At 38.3% G+C, this 20,736-nt stretch overlaps 1 protein-coding gene across 2 annotated transcripts; it reads left to right on the top strand.

The window, feature by feature from the left end:
- The first annotated feature begins 14,822 nt into the window (after positions 1-14,822).
- LOC145035128 (ras-related protein RABE1a-like) lies at positions 14,823-17,861 on the top strand. Of its 2 annotated transcripts, XM_078983726.1 has the most exons (10): positions 14,823-14,919; positions 15,061-15,197; positions 15,588-15,660; positions 15,746-15,846; positions 16,063-16,128; positions 16,290-16,387; positions 16,493-16,555; positions 17,245-17,337; positions 17,418-17,525; positions 17,734-17,861. In XM_078983726.1, exons 2-9 carry the CDS (start codon positions 15,125-15,127, stop codon positions 17,496-17,498), a joined length of 648 nt encoding a protein of 215 aa, XP_078839852.1. In that variant the 5' UTR covers positions 14,823-14,919; positions 15,061-15,124; the 3' UTR covers positions 17,499-17,525; positions 17,734-17,861. The 2 variants fall into 2 exon arrangements, with proteins under 2 accessions (XP_078839852.1, XP_078839848.1); XM_078983722.1 differs by having other exon boundaries at positions 17,418-17,861.
- Positions 17,862-20,736: the final 2,875 nt, after the last annotated feature.

Genomic DNA, 20,736 nt, shown 5'->3' with positions numbered 1-20,736 from the left:
AACCCACCTCACGTTGTGGCCAAGCATTGGTCACGACGTGACAGCGAACCCGATTTGATTCCCACTCAACTTGACCCAACTAGTCGAATCAGTAAGAGAAATCACCTTAACTGTCATCACGACGTGAGCACCCATTCTCACGTCGTGAGCATTAAGGGTTCAAACAAAAGATGGGGATGTTCCGAATCTCATACCGTGAGATCTTACAACTCACGTCGTGAACGCTGTCTATGACTACAGATCACCATTTTAAGTCCTTATTTCATTAATTCCTCGAGTCGACTTCTTCCAGAAGCTAAAGGGGACCCCTAAGGTCCGTAAAAATGTCTCCTTTATGGCCATGTATGCACCAAACATGATCATACACTTGCTAGGTCAAAAAGGGATAAAAAGAGCCTCAAACTTCCATGCAAGCCTCAAATCCATACCATCTTTCAGATTTGAACAATATTATGCTCTAGGGACTCTTAGTTACCATAAAGTTGCCAACTTTATGGATCCCACGCATGCAATCCATCATAAACATGCAAAAAAGAGCTTAGAACTTAGATTTAGCAAATTGATTTCATAAAGATTGGATCTTGGACACTTACCATGGTCCAAAATATGCACAAGACGATAATGATGATGCCTCCTTGTTGAACCAACACTCTAGGAATTCTCCTTCTTCTAGCCACCAAAACACTAGAATGGATCCAAAATCACCAAGATGGATTAGGGTTAGGGTTTTCTGAGTTAGGGGACGGTGGAGGGTGAGAAATGAACCCTAAATCTGAGTTAAGGGGGCTTAAATATGTGGGAAACCCTAAAACATTGTGGGTTTGGGCTGCAACACTCCTCACGTCGTGAGTTCTTATTGCTCACGTCATGAGTTTAGTCCTGGATGAGATCTTCATGCGAACTTCCTCACATCGTGAGCGTCCATGCCTCATGTTGCGACGACCCCTTTTCTTCACAATCCAATCTTTAGACCTCTAAAATCCAAATTTGATTCCTCCAATAAAACGGATGTTACACATCCCAAGTAAGTTGGCACTTGAAAACCTTTCTTCTTCTTTCTCTTCATTCGAAACCACCAGGTAGCCACCGTTGGCCAACACTGCCATGGTGGCAGTGGGTGGTGGTGCTCTATGTGTGTTTAGGGTTTAGGTGGTGCTAGGGACTGTTTTGGTGCGAAAAACCCTAACCCTAGTTGATAGTTTTACTATCTTAAAGTGTACTTCATTTTACCCTTTAAAGATAATGTACTTTAAGATAGGGTTTGAGATCCATATTGGTTTTTGTCTTATCAAGTCATCCTACTATTAAACACTTTGTTTCTAGAAAATAAGTCACTTTAGTTAGGTCTTAATGGGTTTAGAAGCCATTTAACCCTTAATATCCAAAGTTGGAAATGTTATAAAATTAACCAATCTGCCACTGTTTTAGAAAAATTCTAGAAAATTAATTGAGAGGTGGAGTTAGGATCTGTAAACTTTCAAAGCTTAAAAATTGAGTCTACATTATCCCTGATTTTTCCCAGACCTGATATGGATCCTAACTAGGGTGAAAGTGACCGTTTTTCCATACTAGTATGAAATGAGCTGTAATGATATGTAGTTTTGTGAAATTCATCATAAATTAAAGAAAAATAATATGAATGCGTGTAAGCAGTACCTGAAAAGGAATTGACATGAACTTTATGGCCATGGTTTCTTAACCTGGTTTGGTGGGGTTTAAGATGAGAAAAACAGGCCTTGAACAAGCTGTTGTTTTGGGTTGAAATCTAACAAAACCTATAAGTCAAATTGCTTGTTTAGGGTAAAAGAGTAGTTATATCCTAATCTTGATTGTTATTATTAGGAGGTTTGAAGGGTGACCTGGTGTAAGTGAGTCCTGAGCTACGTTTGAAGGCTTCTCTTGCTATTCGAGGTGAATTTCTCACTACACTGTGTTCTATTATAATTTTATTTACATTAGCTCGTGTATGCTAAGTGTTGTTTATATGGGTAGCACTAGGCGGGGTTAGAGTATAGTTATATTATGGTTTTCCATCACAAATTGAGGATTATGAATGGTAGGACTCGACACAACCGAGTGGAGATTGGGCATAGCCAATGTGTTCCAGAGGTTCGATAAATTAAACAACGGGGATCAGGCATGGTCAATGTGTCCCAATGGGTTCGAGTACGAGGGATCAGGCTTAGCAAATTTGTCCCAAAGGCTCAATGTACTGATGTAACATCCCAAAAATTCAAGCCAATTTAAAACTTTTTATACAATTTAAAACCCATTAGTTATTACAATATGTTTTCAAAATAGTTTCATATCAGAGTATTCTCAGAATCAAATCATAAATTCATGAAATATGAGGAGCTATACGATCACGCCTTTGCCTTCCTGCGATCATCTGATGTACCTGAAACAATAAACTGAAATTGTAAGCCCAATGCTTAGTGAGTTCCCCCAAAATACTGATACACAAACAGTCCACATATCAATATCATCAATATCATAATATAACAACTAAACAGAACAACATACAATGGGTCCACAGATTTACAGACTGGATTACCCTTGCGCCCACAGTGTGAGTCTGGATTGCCTTCCGGTCCCACAACTCACATCTGGATTGCCTTCCGGTCCCAAACTATGAGTCTCCCTTAGCCCATAACTGGAATGCTCTCGGGTTTGTTGGTTTCCGCACGGAGCAGTATCACCTCAACCCATCCCACATAACATATCAACATATAACATAACCACTGAGCATGCAGATAATCATATAACAACACAGGTAGTCCTACATATCTACCTAACTCGCATAACCACTAGCATGCAACACTAACTTCATACTCAACATACTAACATTGTTAGGATAACATATCCAATGGTCCGACCTTGGTGCCTTAGACCCCTTAGTATAGTGAGGTAACTCACCTGACATTGTTGAAGTCCCGCGGATGAAACTCCAGCAGTTGGTTGATAGATTCCCGAACTGCCAACATCAAACAACACCCAATTAATAATTGGGTTCCAAACCCAAGATCTAACTCACACTCCAAAGGCCCAAAAGTCCAACTATGGCTCAAAGCCCCAACATATGGCCCAATTTTCCCCTTGGGCCCAAATCTTTACATGGTCATCAACAAGGCCCAACTATTTAGTCCAGTCCAAATATTTGGCATTTCCAATGGCCCAATATCATATAATCACCAAGGCCCAAACTATGGCCAATCCACGACCCAATTTTCCAAATTGGGCCCAAACCCTCATATGGGCCTTACCCTAAGCCCATTAACACATTCTAGTCCATATGATTCTCTTAGATGGCCCATTAATAATCCAATTACCAAAGCCCATGTAACGACCCAATTTTACCAAGAAATTTTTCATTTTTAATTAATCAAACAAATCCCATAATCCATAGATTTCCAAACCATTTGTTTTCCAATTCACCATTATTATGATTTCGTTGTACTTTTGAAAACATCAGAGAGTCCCAAAGAAACAAAAAGAGAGGTAGAGTGCACACCACGTCATCACGCCTTGCCTTTTCCCTTAGGCTCTGAAGTACCTAAAACAGTCAACAAAGCGAAATGCTTAGTGAGTTTCCCAATGCATATCACACACACAATCCACATATCACATATCATGTTAGATATAAAAGCTACATACATATTGCATGAGCCATGCATACATGAAACCTGTGAGAATGCCATGGGCTACCCCACATGGTCTTCACCTAAGACTGCCATGGGCTCCCTCACATGGCCTTACATCCAATGTCATGGGCTACCCCCACATGGTCTTCACCTAGGACTGCCATGGGCTACCCCACATGGTCTTACATCCAATGCCACAGGCTTCCCCTGGGGTCTTCATACAAAACATGCAATCACATAACAAAACACACAATGTCTAGCACATATATCATATTCACATAATGGGCCGAACTTGGTGCCTTAGACCCATAGGTATGGTCAGAAAACTCACCTGTCACGAATGCTGAACTGACACTTTGCGACCAAATATACCCCACGAGCTACTCCACTCAACTGCCTAAAAAGTGTCATACAATATCCAGTTATGTCCCCAAAGTCCATCCTGGTCAACTACAGCCAAGATCAAGTCAACAGTCCATGTTGACCCTAACTCGCCGAGTACAACTAGTGACTCGCCGAGTTTCCCGGGATAACATCTACTCGCCGAGTCATCGAGGTGACTCGTCGAGTTCACACGGTCTTGATGATAATCTAAGGTCATTCATCGAGTTTCCTTGCTTGCCACTCGACACGTCTACGAACATCCAACAGTTTGGGGGGGGGGGGGGGGGGAGGAATCTTACTCGACTCGCCGAGTTGTTCCTTCAACTTGTCGAGTTCTAGGTAATCTTCATCCGGCTCGCCGAGTTCTAGGTAATCTTCATCCGGCTCGTCGAGTTGTTCATCCAACTTGTCGAGTTCATGTCTGCCTTCATATTACTCGCTGAGTCACCCCCTGCGACTCGCCGAGTCCTTACAGATCTTAGGCCAAACAGACTCTTTTGATCCATGCAATGCTTCCAAATTATAGATCTAAGCTTCCAAGTAATGCTTTCCATGTAAAGTTGCAAGCTTTACGTGCATGTAAGGCTTTAAGGCCCTAAAATAGCAAATCTAAGCTTGAAATGGAGCCATACACTTGATGGGAGGCACATGCTAGGCTCAACTAATAACTTTATGCATCTAAAGGCCAAAAGGAGTCCAGATCTGAAGTTACAACTTCAGATCTTGGCTTAAACACAAATGCCCTTTCTTAGAATCCACGCACAAGAGGGTTTTGGGTGGAAATGAGCCACGTAATAGATTAATACCTTCGGGGAATGCTCCACATAAGTAGATCTTGAATCCCCACGAGTCCTTTGCTTCCTCTAGCTTGTTTCTTCAAGTGTTTCCTTCACCAAATCCCTCCTTTAAGTTTAAAATCACCAAGAAACATACTCACACTCGAATCAGGGTTTTTGGGAGGTAAAGAGCTGTAAAGGGGAGGCTAGGGGAGGCTAACGACCCTTTAAATAGGGTGCAAGGCCCCAAAATCTTGGGTTTCATCTGCCAACATCTACTTGTCGAGTCCCATATTGAACTCGGCGAGTAGGTCATTAAACTTTGCGGACAAACCCGCTACTACTCGACGAGTAGGGAGACCAACTCGCCGAGTAAGCTCTTAAAAATCCAAACCAAAATATCATTATTAATACCTGAGGATTAGGGTGTTATAGCCCAAAGGAAAGGCCCAACTCAAGGCCTAAGTGAAATAGGGTTTTCAAACAAAATGACGATTAGGGTTAAGTGTTTCGTACTTAACCCATTAAGGAATTAATCCCAAAATTAGGGTTTCACATAAAATGACAATTAAGGTTAAGTCTTTCTCACTTAACCCATTAAGGACTTAATCTATTAAGACCATTACTCTTCTAAATAAATCATGTGGTGTGGTTGGGCTTAATACATTGTCCAATTCCAAAGGCCCAAATGTGGGTCCCAAAGTCCAAATCCCATAAATCCAATATTAGGATTTTCTAAACCCTAATTAGTGTTTCCAACCCCATCTTAGCCCAATTGGCCCAATATCTAGGTCCTTTGACCAATTAGGGTTCATTAGGCCCATTAGGGTTTCACTAAGCCCATTAGTCACATGGTTGGGCTTTTAGGTCCATTAAGCTTCATTGGTCCCATTAGGGCTTACAAGGCCCATTAGGGTTTTAGTCTTTTGTCCAAACATCTCAACGAATCACAACAAAACGAGGCACACCGCCACCTGTCAGGGTGGCCAGTGGCGGCAGCCACCGCCCTACGGTGGTGGTTTGAGATTTATATTATTATTCCGGGCACAATTTACATTTTACAACTTCGCAACACACACACCAATATAAACACACACATACACACAACCACCTTGTGGTGCCCGACGGTGGCAGATGGTGACAGCCACCATGGCTGGCGGCCATGGTGGTCAACACAAGCTAGACACTAGAACATACCCATCATCAATCTGGAGGCGGCGGGCGACGATTTGCGATGGCAGCGACAACACAACAACGACAAAACGGTGGATTGCGGTGGTGGTGAAAGTTTCTTTCCAATCCCCATCAAGTAGCAACACCCACCAGTAAGTCCTTGCTCGGACAACGACTTGAATAACCTATCCGTGGTGAGTGGCGGTGGGAGTAGAGCAACAACCAGCAGCAGCGGCGCTTAGAAAGGAATGGGGAAGGGAGGTTGTGGTACGAAACCTACCGAGCATAACAGTAGTAGCCTCGCATCTAGGCTTTCCGGTGACCCACACGATGATCTAAGCTATTTGCGACTTTTCCGGTGGTAGTAGAGCTGGTGGCGTTCTGATGGCAAGCTGCGGGTGGCGGATGAGACCTCACATGGCGGTGGTGGCTCACGCTTCCAACGGCGGTCGTTCGACACTTCATCTGGTCGGAGCACAAGAGGGAAAACCGGCGATGGCGGCTGGAGGATGAAGAGGAGGTGGGGTGGCGGCCGATGCATAATAGTAGAGTTAGGGTTTGAGACAATGGAACAGTTTAGGCTATATACCCGCTTCATTGAAACATTATCCCATATTGACACATCCGGTCCTCATTTCCTATTTCTTTCAAAACAACTCCTTATTGTACCATTTAAACCCTTGTTCCCATAATCCTTTTCAATATAAGTCCAAAATTTACAAAACAACCCCTCCTCTACAAATTATTCTCAATTAAGATCCATAAATTACCATTTCTACCCTGACTTCAAGAATCCTTCTTAGATTAAGTCCGGTATTTACTCTTTAACCCTCTAAAATCACAAGTATATCATTTGACACCCCAAAATCAACACCCCACTAATTATTATTTGATTTTGGACAATAATAATATAAAATAATAATAAAATTACTTCTTAGGGTTCCGGGTTTATTATTTTAATTATTCTATTTAAATGGGATGTTACAACTCTCCCCACTTAAATTTGCTTTCGTCCTCGAAATCGTTTCTTGTTATTCCTTACTCGACAGACAACTTAAGCATCACAACCACAACTACGAGCATAACCCCAGCCTTTACAAGGCAACCGCAACCAACCCTCGCAGGGTCGTTAAACCTGAAGATGAACAAATTGCCTGCAATATAACCACATTTCCTCAATCTCCAATCTGGAGTCTCAAGATGATCTGGCTCCCTGACAGACGGCCCGCACTGGATCATTTCCGAATTCTTTGCAATTAACTCCCAACTGGTTACTCAACTTCTAATAATCTGGGGTTCCCACCTGAAAAGGGAATCACAAATTCCACACTGCTACCTGTAATTCTCTTATTGACAAGAGATTATGTACTCCTTCAAGAGAAGCCCATTTGATAACCAACTCCCAGGGATCTAATGAACAACGAGATGTAAACTGGGAGATGAACCCCTTTAGGATTAACAATACAATGTCTCCTTTAGTTCCTGAACCACATACATATAATAACCGGCTCACAAGCACAAACACTCATACTTGGTCCAATCAGCCTCGAGCTGGAATACCAAGCATGCCTATGACGGGTCCAATCATCCTCATGATGGAATACCCTCGATCATAATACCACTATATAAAAAACTTAGGTCTAAACTCCTAACTTTTGATTCCTCACAGCCGATTATGGCTCGCCCAAACTTCAACAATGTGTCCATTTCAAAAGCGCTCCAACAAATGAGTCAGACTATTAAGATAACTAGGCCCACAAACTATGGATGGAATACCCCTAAAAGGTCCTCAACATAGGTCTGGATTGCCTTTCAGCCCACAACATGAGTCTGGTATGCCCTGCCTGGCCCTCAGCTCATGACTGGAATGCTCCTGATAAACTATCAACCTGGTCCAAAAGAAAAGGCCTAACCAACGTCCTTCACAACACCAACCAACGCCAAAATGTTGAAATCCCACCATGCACTATTCACCCATAAACAAGTTGCTACCCAAGCAAAATCTTACAAAGCTATGGTCGCACATGACCCTATAATAGGATGATAATCGGACTCTAGATCTAATTTGCAGACTATAACTTGGACCTGATTGAACACGTAAGCCGAACCAACACTATTGCCACCTTGAATACCCACAGATACACGCGAAGAATCACTACCATGCACATATTTGGGAATCCCTAACCCATATTTACTCGCCACAAAGCCCATACTCGATCAAGACTAATACGACGTCACATGCTAGGGAGTTTTACCGAACTCCCAACTCACACAACACTCAAACCTAACAACCACTTGGGTTGTCTTCCTTCCCGACAACGATGATAAACTTATTTTATTTTCAAAACCGATCATGCTTTTGCTTTCCGGGATGATTCTCCCCCACTGAGATTCAACTAAGTCTTCACAATACCAGAAAATTTGAGAATTCCCAATCCTTCTCACTTTCCAACGATCGATTTGATGACAACCAAACCTTTCCAACTAGTACTCATTTACTAGCCAACCCCAAATGATCACACACTTCTAATAACTAGATGAACACTTTCTGAATCCCCGAGAAAACAACAGTCCTGATGCTTGAATGATCCTACCCTTAAATCTTGAAGTCCAAAGATAGATGCTCTAACTAGTGTCTCAACACAAGCTACTTCCCTTAGCGCTTTCCTCCGCCAATCAATAACGGTTACTAGAACCACTGAATCCTCACAATGTTGAATAACCATCCTGTGGGACCCTGTCTGCATACCTCCCTCATAATACCCTTCTTCCAATGGAGCTCCAAACAAGTCGCCCGCTCCCAGGCTCTAGAAATCATTCCCTTCAGGGTTCGCACCCTAACTCACTCACCCACTCAAACATCCACAACTGAGTTGCAATAGTTGGAACAACCTATGCCCTAAACCGGGCTACAAACTACTCCCAAAACATAGTCTACAATCCCAAAAATGCAATAGATTGCACGATCAATCCTTACCGTCCGATGCAAGAGATTCAAGGCGAATCAGATCTCTCAAGATACTTATGCCACGTCGACCCAACTGCGCTCACCAGCGCTAAACTACTATCGCCAGTCTCGGCGACCAACTGACCCCAAGTTGGAATACAACCTGATTCTGGGGTCACAAGCCTGCTCAATCCTTTAAGCTCGTAAACTGAAAGGGCACAATCCTCGCCCTAGAAAACGAAATTCCAATCCATCCATTAGACCTTCTACTTCCAGCTGTAAGACCCTAACTAAAGATAATCATCACTTCTTTCTGGAGTCCCTGCAACTCACATTCCGGCCTCGAGCAAAACCCCCGAGCCTAAAATCTAGAAACTCATGCACTATCCTCCCTCTCAACCCACAGAAATATAACGAGTACAGGTCATCTTCCTGATCCCAAATAACTGCAACCCTCTGCTCATCAGAATATGTACCAATAACAAGTCCTGGTACTGGAAAACTCGACCAGCTCCTCTCCTTATCGTCGTTACAACTGTTGAAGCTGCTGTGGCAGTTGTCTCAGCAATAGCTGCGTATCGCTCGTCGAAATACTCAACCATGGTGGTCTAGATTGACCCAACATCTATAGTAATTGTCCCTCGACAAACTCGATCACCTCCTCCCGAATGATCTCACTGACACGGTCCTCTGACAATGCTGACCTATCCTGGCCACCAGCTCCCGATCCTAACCTGGATCCGGTCTCAAGATGTCTCGTAACCACCATTCTGGTAAGACACCAGGAATATCTCGAATATTCCATATAATGTCAGGGGACCAACTCCCAACCCAACCTTAGGGTTGTGACTTCCTTGCTACGCGTATGGGTCCTGTGCTTTCATTAGTACAGGGCCATACTACCTTCCACACCTACCCATATTTATCTCAAGTATCACCACAACACCTTAACAATATACAAAAACATAGAGAGCGCTCAATCCTCACTCTTAGAGGAATGCTAATCTACCTCATAATTGCCCTCCCGGCCTCTCACAACCCACCCATCCATGAAACTTCCACCAACCCTGCATTACTAGTGTATGCTAGCCATACATAACGCTGGACCCTATAGACTTTCGAATATCCAATCCTACCCAAAGCTCCCAAAACAAGAACAAAACATAAGACCAAATCAAACATTCTCAGGCTATAATATCTTAATTACATATAACCGTGATGCATACACTAAGCAACTACAGTAATGATGTCAATCTCATATAAAGGAAACCCTAGGCTAGCAGGTATCAAGTAATCAGGCAATACTATCATGCAATTCCGGAAGATCCCTAGCCTAGCACTAACATGCTGTTCTTACATATCACATAATCAAATACTGTATGGTATTTTAGGGTCTACTTACTGGCTCCGGCTGATCATACACCCTGCATCCTCCTTTACTTATTTTTAAAACAATTTAAAACCATTTTGAAAATCTTTCCTTGATTTGAGACCGGATTCACAAGAATGTTCCTCCAATTCACTCAAACCAAGGCTCTGATACGAACTTGTAACATCCCAAAAATTTAAGCCAATTTAAACTTTTTTAAACAATTCAAAACCCATTAGTTATTACAATATGTTTTCAAAATAGTTTCATATCAGAGTATTCCCATAATCAAATCGTAAATTCATGAAATATGAGGAGTTGTACGACCATGCCTTTGCCTTCCTGCGATCATTTGATGTACCTGAAACAATAAACTGAAACTGTATGCCCAATGCTTAGTGAGTTCTCCCAAAATACTGATACACATACAGTCCACATATCAATATCAACAATATCATAACATAACAACTGAACAGAACAACATGCAATGGGTCCACAACTTTACAGACTGGATTACCCTTGGGCCCACTATGTGAGTATGGATTGCCTTCCGGGCCCACAGCTCTCATCTTGATTTCCATCGAGCCCATAGTACAAGTATCCCTTAGCTTGTAACTGGAATGCTCTCGGGTTTGTTGGTTCCCGCACGGATCAGTATCACCTCAACCCATCCCACATAACATATCAACATATAACATAACCATTGAGCATGCAAATAATCATATAACAACACAGGTAGTCATATAGATCTACCTAACTGGCATAACCACCAACATGTAACACTAACTTCATACTCAACATACTAACACTGCTAGGATAACATATCCAATAGGTCGGACTTGGTGTCTTAGACCCCTTAGTATAGTGAGGTAACTCACCTGACATTGCTGAAGTCCCGCGAATGAAACTCCAGTTGCTGGTTGATAGATTCCCGAATTGCCAACATCAAACAACACCTAATTAATAATTGGGCTCCAAGCCTAAGATCCAACTCACGCTCCAAAGGCCTGAAAGTCCAACTATGGCTCAAAGCCCCAACATATGGCCTAATTTTACCAATTTGGCCCAAACCTTTACATGGTCATCATCAAGGCCCAACTACTTAGTCCAGTCCAAACATTTGGCATTTCCAATAGCCCAATATCATATAATCATCAAGGCCCAAACTATGGCCCATCCACGTCCCAATTTTCCAAATTGGGTCCAAACCCTCATATGGGCCTTACCCTAAGCCCATCAACACATTCCAGTCCATATGATTCTCTATGGCCCATTAATAATCCAATTACCAAAGCCCAAAGGAAAGGCCCAACTCAAGGCCCAAGTGAAATAGGGTTTTCAAACGAAATGACGATTAAGGTTAAGTGCTTCTTACTTAACCCATTAAGGACTTAATCCTAAAATTAGGGTTTCACATAAAATGACAATTATGGTTAAATGTTTCTCACTTAACCCATTAAGGACTTAATTTATTACGTCCATTACTCTTCTAAATAAATCATGTGGTGTGGTTGGGCTTAATACATAGTCCAATTCCAAAGGCCCAAATGTGGGTCCCAAAGTCCAAATCCTATAAATCCAATATTAGGGTTTTCTAAACCCTAATTAGTGTTTCCAACCCCATCTTAGCCCCATAGGCCCAATATCTAGGTCCTTTGATCAATTAGGGTTCATTAGGCCCATTAGGGTTTCACTAAGCCCATTAGTCACATGCTTGGGCTTTTAGGTCCATTAAGCTTCATTAGGCCCATTAGGGCTTATAAGGCCTATTAGGGTTTTAGTCTTTTGTCCAAACATCCCAACGAATCACAACAAAACGAGACACACCGCCACCTGTCAGGGAGGCCGGTGGTGGCAGTCACCGCCCTACAGTGGTGGTTTGAGATTTTTGTTATTATTTCGGGCACAATTTACATTTTACAACTTCGGAACACACACACCGATATAAACACACACACACAACCACCTTGTGGTGGCCGCGCGACGGAAGATGGTGGCAGCCACCATGGCTGGCGGCCATGGTGGTCTTTCACTCCTTTTTCCAATCGACAACACTACCTACAACACATACAAACACTAGCTAGAGTGCTAGACACTAGAACACACCCATCATCAATCTGGAGGCAGCGAACGGCAATTTGCGACGGCATCGACAACACAACGGCGACAAAATGGTGGATTGTGGTGACAGCCAAAACGGTGGATTGTGGTGACGACACAACGACGGGTTTTTTCCATTCCCCGTTAAGCAACAACACCCACTAGCAAGTCCTTGCTCGGACAACGACTCGAATAACCCATATGTGGTGAGTGGCGACGGGAGTAGAGCAACAACCAGCAACAGCGACACTTGGAAAGGAATGAGGAAGGGAGGTGGTGGTGCGAAACCTACCGAGCACATCAATAGTAGCCTCACATCTAGGCTTTCCGGCGACCCACGCGATGATCTAAGCTATTTGTGACTTTTCCGGCGGCAGTAGGGTTGGTGGCATTCTGATGGCAAGATGCGGGCGGCGGATGAGGCCTCACATGGCGATGGTGGTTCACGCTTTTAGCGGCGGTCGTTCAACACTTCATCTGGTCGGAGCACAAGAGGGAAAACCGACGATGGCAGCTGGAGGATGAAGAGGAGGTGGGGTGGCGGCCGATGCATAATAGTAGGGTTAGGGTTTGAGACAATGGAGCAGTTTAGGCTATATACCCGCTTCATTGAAACATTATCCAATATTGACACATTTGGTCCCTCCTTTCATATTTCTTTCAAAACAATTCCTTAATGTACCATTTAAACCCTTGTTCCCATAATCCTTTTCAATATAAGTCCAACAGTTACAAAACAACCCATCCTCTACAAATTATTCTCAATTAAGATCCATAAATTACCATTTCTACCCTGACTTCAAGAATCCTTCTCAGATTAAGTCCGATATTTATTCTTTAACCCTTGGAAATCACAAGTATATCATTTGGCACCCCGAAATCAACACCCCACTAATTATTATTTGATTTTGGACAATAATAATATAAAATAATAGTAAAATTACTTCACGGGGGTTCCGGGTTTATTATTTTAATTATTCTATTTAAATGGGATGTTACAACTGATCAAGGGGGATCGGCCCTAGCCAATGTGTCCCAGTAGGAGTATGTTTGTTATTAATTTGTTCTTTGACATGTATGTGTGGTTATGTGGTGATACCGTTTGTATTCGTGTATATGAGTAATGATTATATGATATAATACTATGTATGTGTGAAATTCACTAAGCTTTATGCTTACCCATTTTCCATTTAAAACACTGTTTCATGTACACAGGATGGACGGGCATGGTTGTATATACTTGATCGAGGCAGGATATTAGATTTTTAATATTGAATTAAATGTGTTTTTCATAAATTTTAGAATTATAACTGATAATGGTTCTGGTAATTGAATTTAACTTGGGTTTTGGTTTTAAATTTATTTTGAATAAGATATGTTAAATGAATGGTTTATGGTATTTAAAAAGTTTAGAATTATTGCAAATTTGGGATGTTACACCTTTCCACTCCACTACCTATACATGTAGTTTGCATCCACGATATCTCCCACAAAAAAACCATTAATAAGGATCTCAGGAGGAACCAAACTCATTTTCCCTTCATTGACAATCTCCTTGACTAGACTGAAACCTCCATCTTTTAGAAGGGTTCGATAGTCGATAGTAAATAGTTTTCTGGGTCTAAAGAAGAAATGATATTTGCTAGGTAGTATGATTGTTTGAATCCTAGTTCAGTTTTCGATATTTCAACTCTATCTCTACTCTCAAAAGACATGATTCAAGGTGATTCTGGTTCATGCAAAAATATAGCTTTATAACGCCTTATAAATTATAACCATAAAACCATCTCATTGACCGTAAATATAAATCAATTTCAACTCACAAATATGGCAATGTTTTAGTTGACATATATGATAAACTAAAGAATAGACAAAGATTTTCTAACATAGAATCGATGATGGTAAGAGGGGAGTTGATAGGAGCTGACAGTGGTAACGGATGTAGAAGTTGTCAGAGATTCAAGTCGAAATCCAAGGATGCAATTTTGCCTCTCTGAGGTTCATATCAGGTATAAGGCTTTCAAGAGCAAGGTCAACTTTGACTTTTTACATCTTAGTTAGAAAAGTTTAATATAACCTAATTGAGATAGAGACTTCATTGTTACCCAAACATTCAATAAGGACCACAAGTGTAGGAATCGCAATAAAAAGACTAATTGTGTTAAAACTTGATAACTATACTTTACTCTTATTTTTATTAATGTATTATGTTTTAATTTTTTATTATAAGGTTATGTCATGGATATATCCAAATGGAATAATTGGTTTATGACAAAAAAATTTTCTTTTTAGAAGATTTTCTAACTTAACTTTCATTTACATATAATTTTTTAACCAAAAATCCACTTAATCAACGCCACGTTGCAGAACCTCAATAGGAGGATGCAAATACTTATATTTACAAACTGCTCCCCTCATTTTTCTCTTTTTACCAAAAAGACAAAAACCAAAATAAAATCATATGCAACGGCCGACCAACGTCTACAGACACTTTTCATCCTCACCTCGTCCTCTCTCTATCTCACATGTGTAAGATCTCTTTTGTGATCTGTGTAATCTATACATCAAATTTCTTGTATCTATACACGGCTATACATATATATATATTCGTTGCCCCTGACGCAAGGTTTGTTTTTCTTGTTTTGCATTTCCCCAATTTCATATCATTAGACGAAGACGATTGGAAGAAATCACCAGTTTTTCTAGGGTTTTTGATCACTTCTGAATCAATCAAATGGCCGCTCCACCGGCTAGAGCTCGAGCGGATTACGATTTCCTCATCAAACTTCTCTTAATCGGCGACAGCGGTACGCATTCCGCATTCGTTTCGTTTTTCATCTTCCATTTGAATCCGACATGTGCTGTATATTTAAATGTGCATTTCGTATGATTATATTTTTGACTATCTGGAAATGTGGGAAAGATTTGTGTAATTTTTTGGTGTTAGATCTCTTGGTTGTGCCTTTGATTCCATTTGCGATGGTTCAGGGAAAGAGGGGTAACGGTTATGCTCCATTTGGTGATTAGGATCAGATTACATCTGTTTGGAATCTGTATGCATAAACATTGTCATCTGCCTTTTAAATTGTGTTAAATTGTTCCCATAGGGTTGCAAATGCAATGAATCCAAATATATACATGGTAAAATTTTGTTATTCAGACATTTATTTGTGTTTTTTTTTTAATCATTGTTGCAGGTGTTGGTAAGAGTTGTCTCCTTTTACGATTCTCAGATGGTTCCTTCACCACTAGTTTCATTACAACCATAGGGTTCGTATATATTTAAATCCTATTACAAAAAATAGAGTTAAAATATAATGGACACTTACAAATGCATGATCTTTTTCTTATACAGTATCGATTTCAAGATAAGAACAGTTGAGCTTGATGGAAAAAGAATCAAACTGCAAATCTGGGACACTGCTGGCCAAGAGCGATTCAGGACAATCACAACTGGTAAGTCTGTTGAAGAAGAATCTTTCTGCTTAATTAAGGTAATTTTATAGTACATGTTTTTAATGTAATAAAAGTATAACTAATAAATCTAGCAGGAGTATGTTTATGCTTGCTATCAACAATTCAACATCATTGGTTTTGTATACAGTTGTTTTGGATTAAGGGAATGTATCTTTCTATATTCATGTTTTTATATCTAATCTTGGTTTTATGCAGCTTATTATCGTGGAGCCATGGGTATTCTGCTAGTATATGATGTCACTGATGAATCATCCTTTAACAGTAATTCCTTATATATCTTTCTCTTCTGAAATATATCTTGGCAATCATTTTTAACATGTTAAAATCTATATATATATATATATATATATATATATATATATATATATATGTTTTTTCGTTTCTTAGATTCTTTTTTCATTAGTTTATTTTTTTATGTCTAGACATCAGGAATTGGATCCGGAACATAGAACAACATGCATCTGACAATGTAAACAAGATACTGGTTGGCAACAAGGCTGACATGGATGAAAGCAAAAGGGTCTCTATCTCTATCTATCTATCTATATATCTTTGTTTGTGTGTGTGTGTGTAAATCCTGATTCCTCATTTTCCATATTGACTGAGTGAAAACCATATTGTGCAGGCTGTTCCTACCTCAAAGGGTCAGGCACTTGCTGATGAATATGGCATCAAATTCTTTGAGGCTGTAAGGCTCTGTTTCTTTTCTTTTTCCTCATTAAGTGTATGGTATATACCGTATATATAAAGTCGTTCTTTATGATTTAAGTAAAAAAGTATTAAAATGAAATACCATTTTTTTTTTCTCCCTTTAAATGTTGTATGAGCAAAGTGCTAAACGGATGAGTAAGTGATGGATTTGTAAAGACTGTTTATTTTTTTGGACCGAGTGAACTGTCTGAATGCGAGTAAATGACCATTTTACCCTCCTCGTATATGTAAAGACTGTTTTTTTTTTTGGACCAAATGAAGTGTCTAAATGTGAGTAAATGACCACTGCCCTCCTCGTATACATGAAGGCTATTTCTTTTCTAGACTAAGTTGTGAGTAAATGACCATTTTACCCTCCTCATATATGTAAAGGCTGTTTCTGTTTTTGGACTTGAATCAACTGTCTGAATGCGAGTAAATGACCATTTTACCCTCCTCGTGTACATAAAGGCTGTTTTTCTATTGGACTGAATCAATTGTCTGAATGTGAGTAAATACCACCTTACTCTCCTGTTATAAGTGAAGACTTTCTTTTTTGGACTGAATGAACCATTGGAATGTGAGTAAATGACCATTTTACCCATTGTGTAAGTCCATTAAGTCAAAAAGAAACAACACCCTTTTACCCTTTTGTATACATACTAAATTTTGTTTCACATCAAACAGAGTGCAAAAACAAATATGAATGTGGAAGAGGTCTTCTTCTCTATAGCTAGAGACATAAAACAGAGACTCTCCGAAACTGACACGAAGGCTGAGGTAAATCCACAAAATCAAAAGGGTATTTTGGTAATTTTGGTCAGTAACTACCTATTCTCTCTTACCCGTCTTTTTTGCAGCCTCAAACCCTTAAGATTAACCAACAAGACCAGGCAGGAGGGACTTCTGAATCGGCTCAGAAATCATCATGCTGTGGCTAATAATTATCAACCCTTTGACCCTTCTTGGTATTCACATTTTCAATTTACCAAGTCGCCCTTCAAAAAGTTTTTTTTTTCTTCGCATGATCAGAAATTTGATTCATACATCATTTTATCTTTTTTTTTTTTAAAATTTTTTTTTGGCTGTTTTTAATTATTATTATTTTTTGCATTTGGGCAACTCTCACTTTCATGTATTGATGTCATTTCATACCTTGGATGATTATATCTTTAGAAAAGGGTAGAAAGGGAACAATAAAAAGATGGTCAAAACCAGTTGCAACTTTGAGAAGGGTATGAAGATATAAAGCCATCAATAATGTTGGTTTTGCATATAATAATTGAAATTATAAAGTGATGAAAGCTGAGTTTTTGGTTGATGGGTAGTTTATTTAATGCATTGTGACTCTCATTGGATGTGAGGCAACTCTTGTTATTTGTTTTTTCTTCTTTAAAAAGTAACTTTTCATTTAAAGATATATAATTATGATTGGAACTTATGGTTTCTTTGATTTATTATGAAATCCCTATGGAGGGTGATTCACGTGCACTTTTTGTTTCATTTTTTTAAAGAGCTATCTATAAACCATTTGGCTTAGTTAGAAATCTCCATCTCCATTTTACAAACATGGGTCAGTTGCTCTAAATAAGCTTCTGATCCCTAGACCCTAATTCTATTGATGCAATTTAAAAAAAAAAAAAAAAATCTAACATATTTTCGGTCAATTTTTACCCCTTCTCTAAAAGAATTTTCAACACATCAATTCCAATAATTGATGAACCATTTCCGAAGCTGTAAAGATTGATGAAAAAAAAGAGGAAACCTCAAGCTCCAAAAAAAAAAAGTCTTTATAAGATTTACATGGCCCCTAAAAGACAAAGCTTTCGCTTTTCAAGCATAAAGTTTTTAAGTGAAGCAGTCACTTATTGACTCCATCCAACCATTTTAGAAATCTTGCAAAAATATGAGAAATTTTTTTCCTTAGCAAACCAGAAATAAATGCCAAAGATAAGGCATCCTAAAAAACAACCTCTTTCATCAGATTACACTAGACAGTTAATTTTTAATCTCGAAGGAAGATGGAAACATCAAAGGATTCAAAAATATTCCAAGCATTTTCTAGAGGTCACCCTCACTACTTGAAGCTGAGAGTGTTTATAAACTCATGTGGACCAAAATTCAAGTTTGTGATAAAGGAAAGAAATTGTTTATGGATCGAGGGACGAAAGAAAATAAACTAATAAGGTAGTTTTTTAGTTCTCTTTGGGAAGGATAGATTTGGTATTTTGATTTTTAGATGATTTTTTTTAATATTAAATTGATTAGATCCAAATTAAAATATGAGTTTGGATATAGATGTTAAATTTGTAAGTGTAGGTGGATATATATTTAATTTTAAAATTTATAAGGATATTGATCTAGTATTGAAAGTTTGTTAGGATATTAATGGAATGGGGGGGGGGGGGGGGGGGGGGTTGGATTTGTGGAGACTTCGGACCTCGTGAAATATCAAAAGTTTGTAAGGATATTAATGAAATCTCCAAAAAGGGGGAATTTGTGTGCCTCATGAAATATCAGGTTTAGGGTTTGCATTGTGTTATGTGTTATCAACTTTCTAGGAGTTGTGTTCGTCATCAGAAGGGTAAGGCTTGGATTTTTTGTGGCTCACATGTAACAAATGTTTTACATGAATCAGAAACATTTGGCCTAACGGTAAGGAGTGACTCTTTCAAATGAGAAGTCATGAATTTAAGTCTTACTAAAAGACACATGTAGTGTTTAGGATTAGATTAATACTAGAATAGTTTGTCGTTTAAAAAAATGTTAAATATAAAAAAAGGAGAATTATTTGAGCATCAAGCCATCAACATAAGTTTTACTACTAGAATCGTTTGTCGTTTCAAAAAAAAATGTCAAATATACATTAATAACATTTTTCTTTTTTAAATTTGTATCATGTGCAAATTAGATTTGAGGATTTTATATATATATATATATGAAATTCTCCCTATATTTATTATAATAGATGTCATTTCATTTTATATACATTTAAAACTTACAAAACTTTTCAACTTTTAACTAATTAACTTTAACACCTCAAAAGCTATTTAATTAATATATTAAACCACATTAATTTAAAAAAAAATACAAACATATTTTAATAATAAAACTCTTAAACTTTCGAATAATTAACCACTACAATTTATATATATAAAAGTTGTGTAAGTTGTAGTGGTTAATTATTCGAAAGATGTAAAACATTATCTTTGTAATACTATTTATTCATCTAATATACCTACTTTATTAATTTAAATTTGTCGAACGATGTAAAACATTATCTTTGTAATAGTATTTATTCATCTAATATACTTAATTAACTAATTTAAATATGATGTGAAATAGGAACCTCAAAATATCATATTAACAAAGAAAAAAAAATATCAAAATACTATTTTTTTAGTAGTTAAAAAATATTAATATTGTGTAAATATAAAACATAAAATCAAATTAACTAAAAACTAAAAAAAAACTATTTTTTATAAGAATGAAAATCTCAAAAAAAAAAAAAAAAGTTTTTATTAGTTAAAAGTAAAATAACCTTAAAAAAATGTTGCTTCAAAAACAATGATTGATATTTGAAATAATAATCATGTCAAAATTGAAAAATCGATAAATAAGCTATTATTATAATATTAAAAATAATATTAAATCATAATAATGTTTTATTGTACTAATGTGCAAACCTGAGTAAAAACCATTGAGATAATATGATATTTAAAGATATTGATTTAAATTAACTAAACATAAGTTAAATCAATTTTTTAATGCACAATTTAGATGTAAAAGCTATTGACATGATATGATTTTAATATAAGCATGATTTTAATATAAGCTTAAATTACAGTCTATAAATTTATAATGTTTTTTATTAATCAATGTGAAAATTTATTACTTAGTTAATTTAAATATATAATTATTTTAAAAATTATATATTTATCAATATTTTATTTATATAGATGTATTCTAGGTGCTATGAAAAATTATCAGGTTGTAAAATGTGGCGGTAAATATCAATTTTAAAGATGTGTAAATGTAATGATATCGAGGATAATTGTAAAATTAACTAGCTGGGGTGCCCCGCTCCGCGGGGGTCGGTTAAGACCAGTAAAGTATGTTGCTATTGTCTGCAATTCACTCATTTACAAATACATAATAGTCAAATATGTTGTAGTATGG

The sequence above is a fragment of the Lactuca saligna genome, chromosome 1 (genome assembly GCF_052625555.1).
Source record: "Lactuca saligna cultivar CGN05327 chromosome 1, ASM5262555v1, whole genome shotgun sequence".
NCBI lineage: Eukaryota > Viridiplantae > Streptophyta > Magnoliopsida > Asterales > Asteraceae > Lactuca > Lactuca saligna.
The sequence above is the reverse complement of the archived record's forward strand: the minus strand, read 5'-3'. Positions and strand labels throughout refer to the sequence as shown.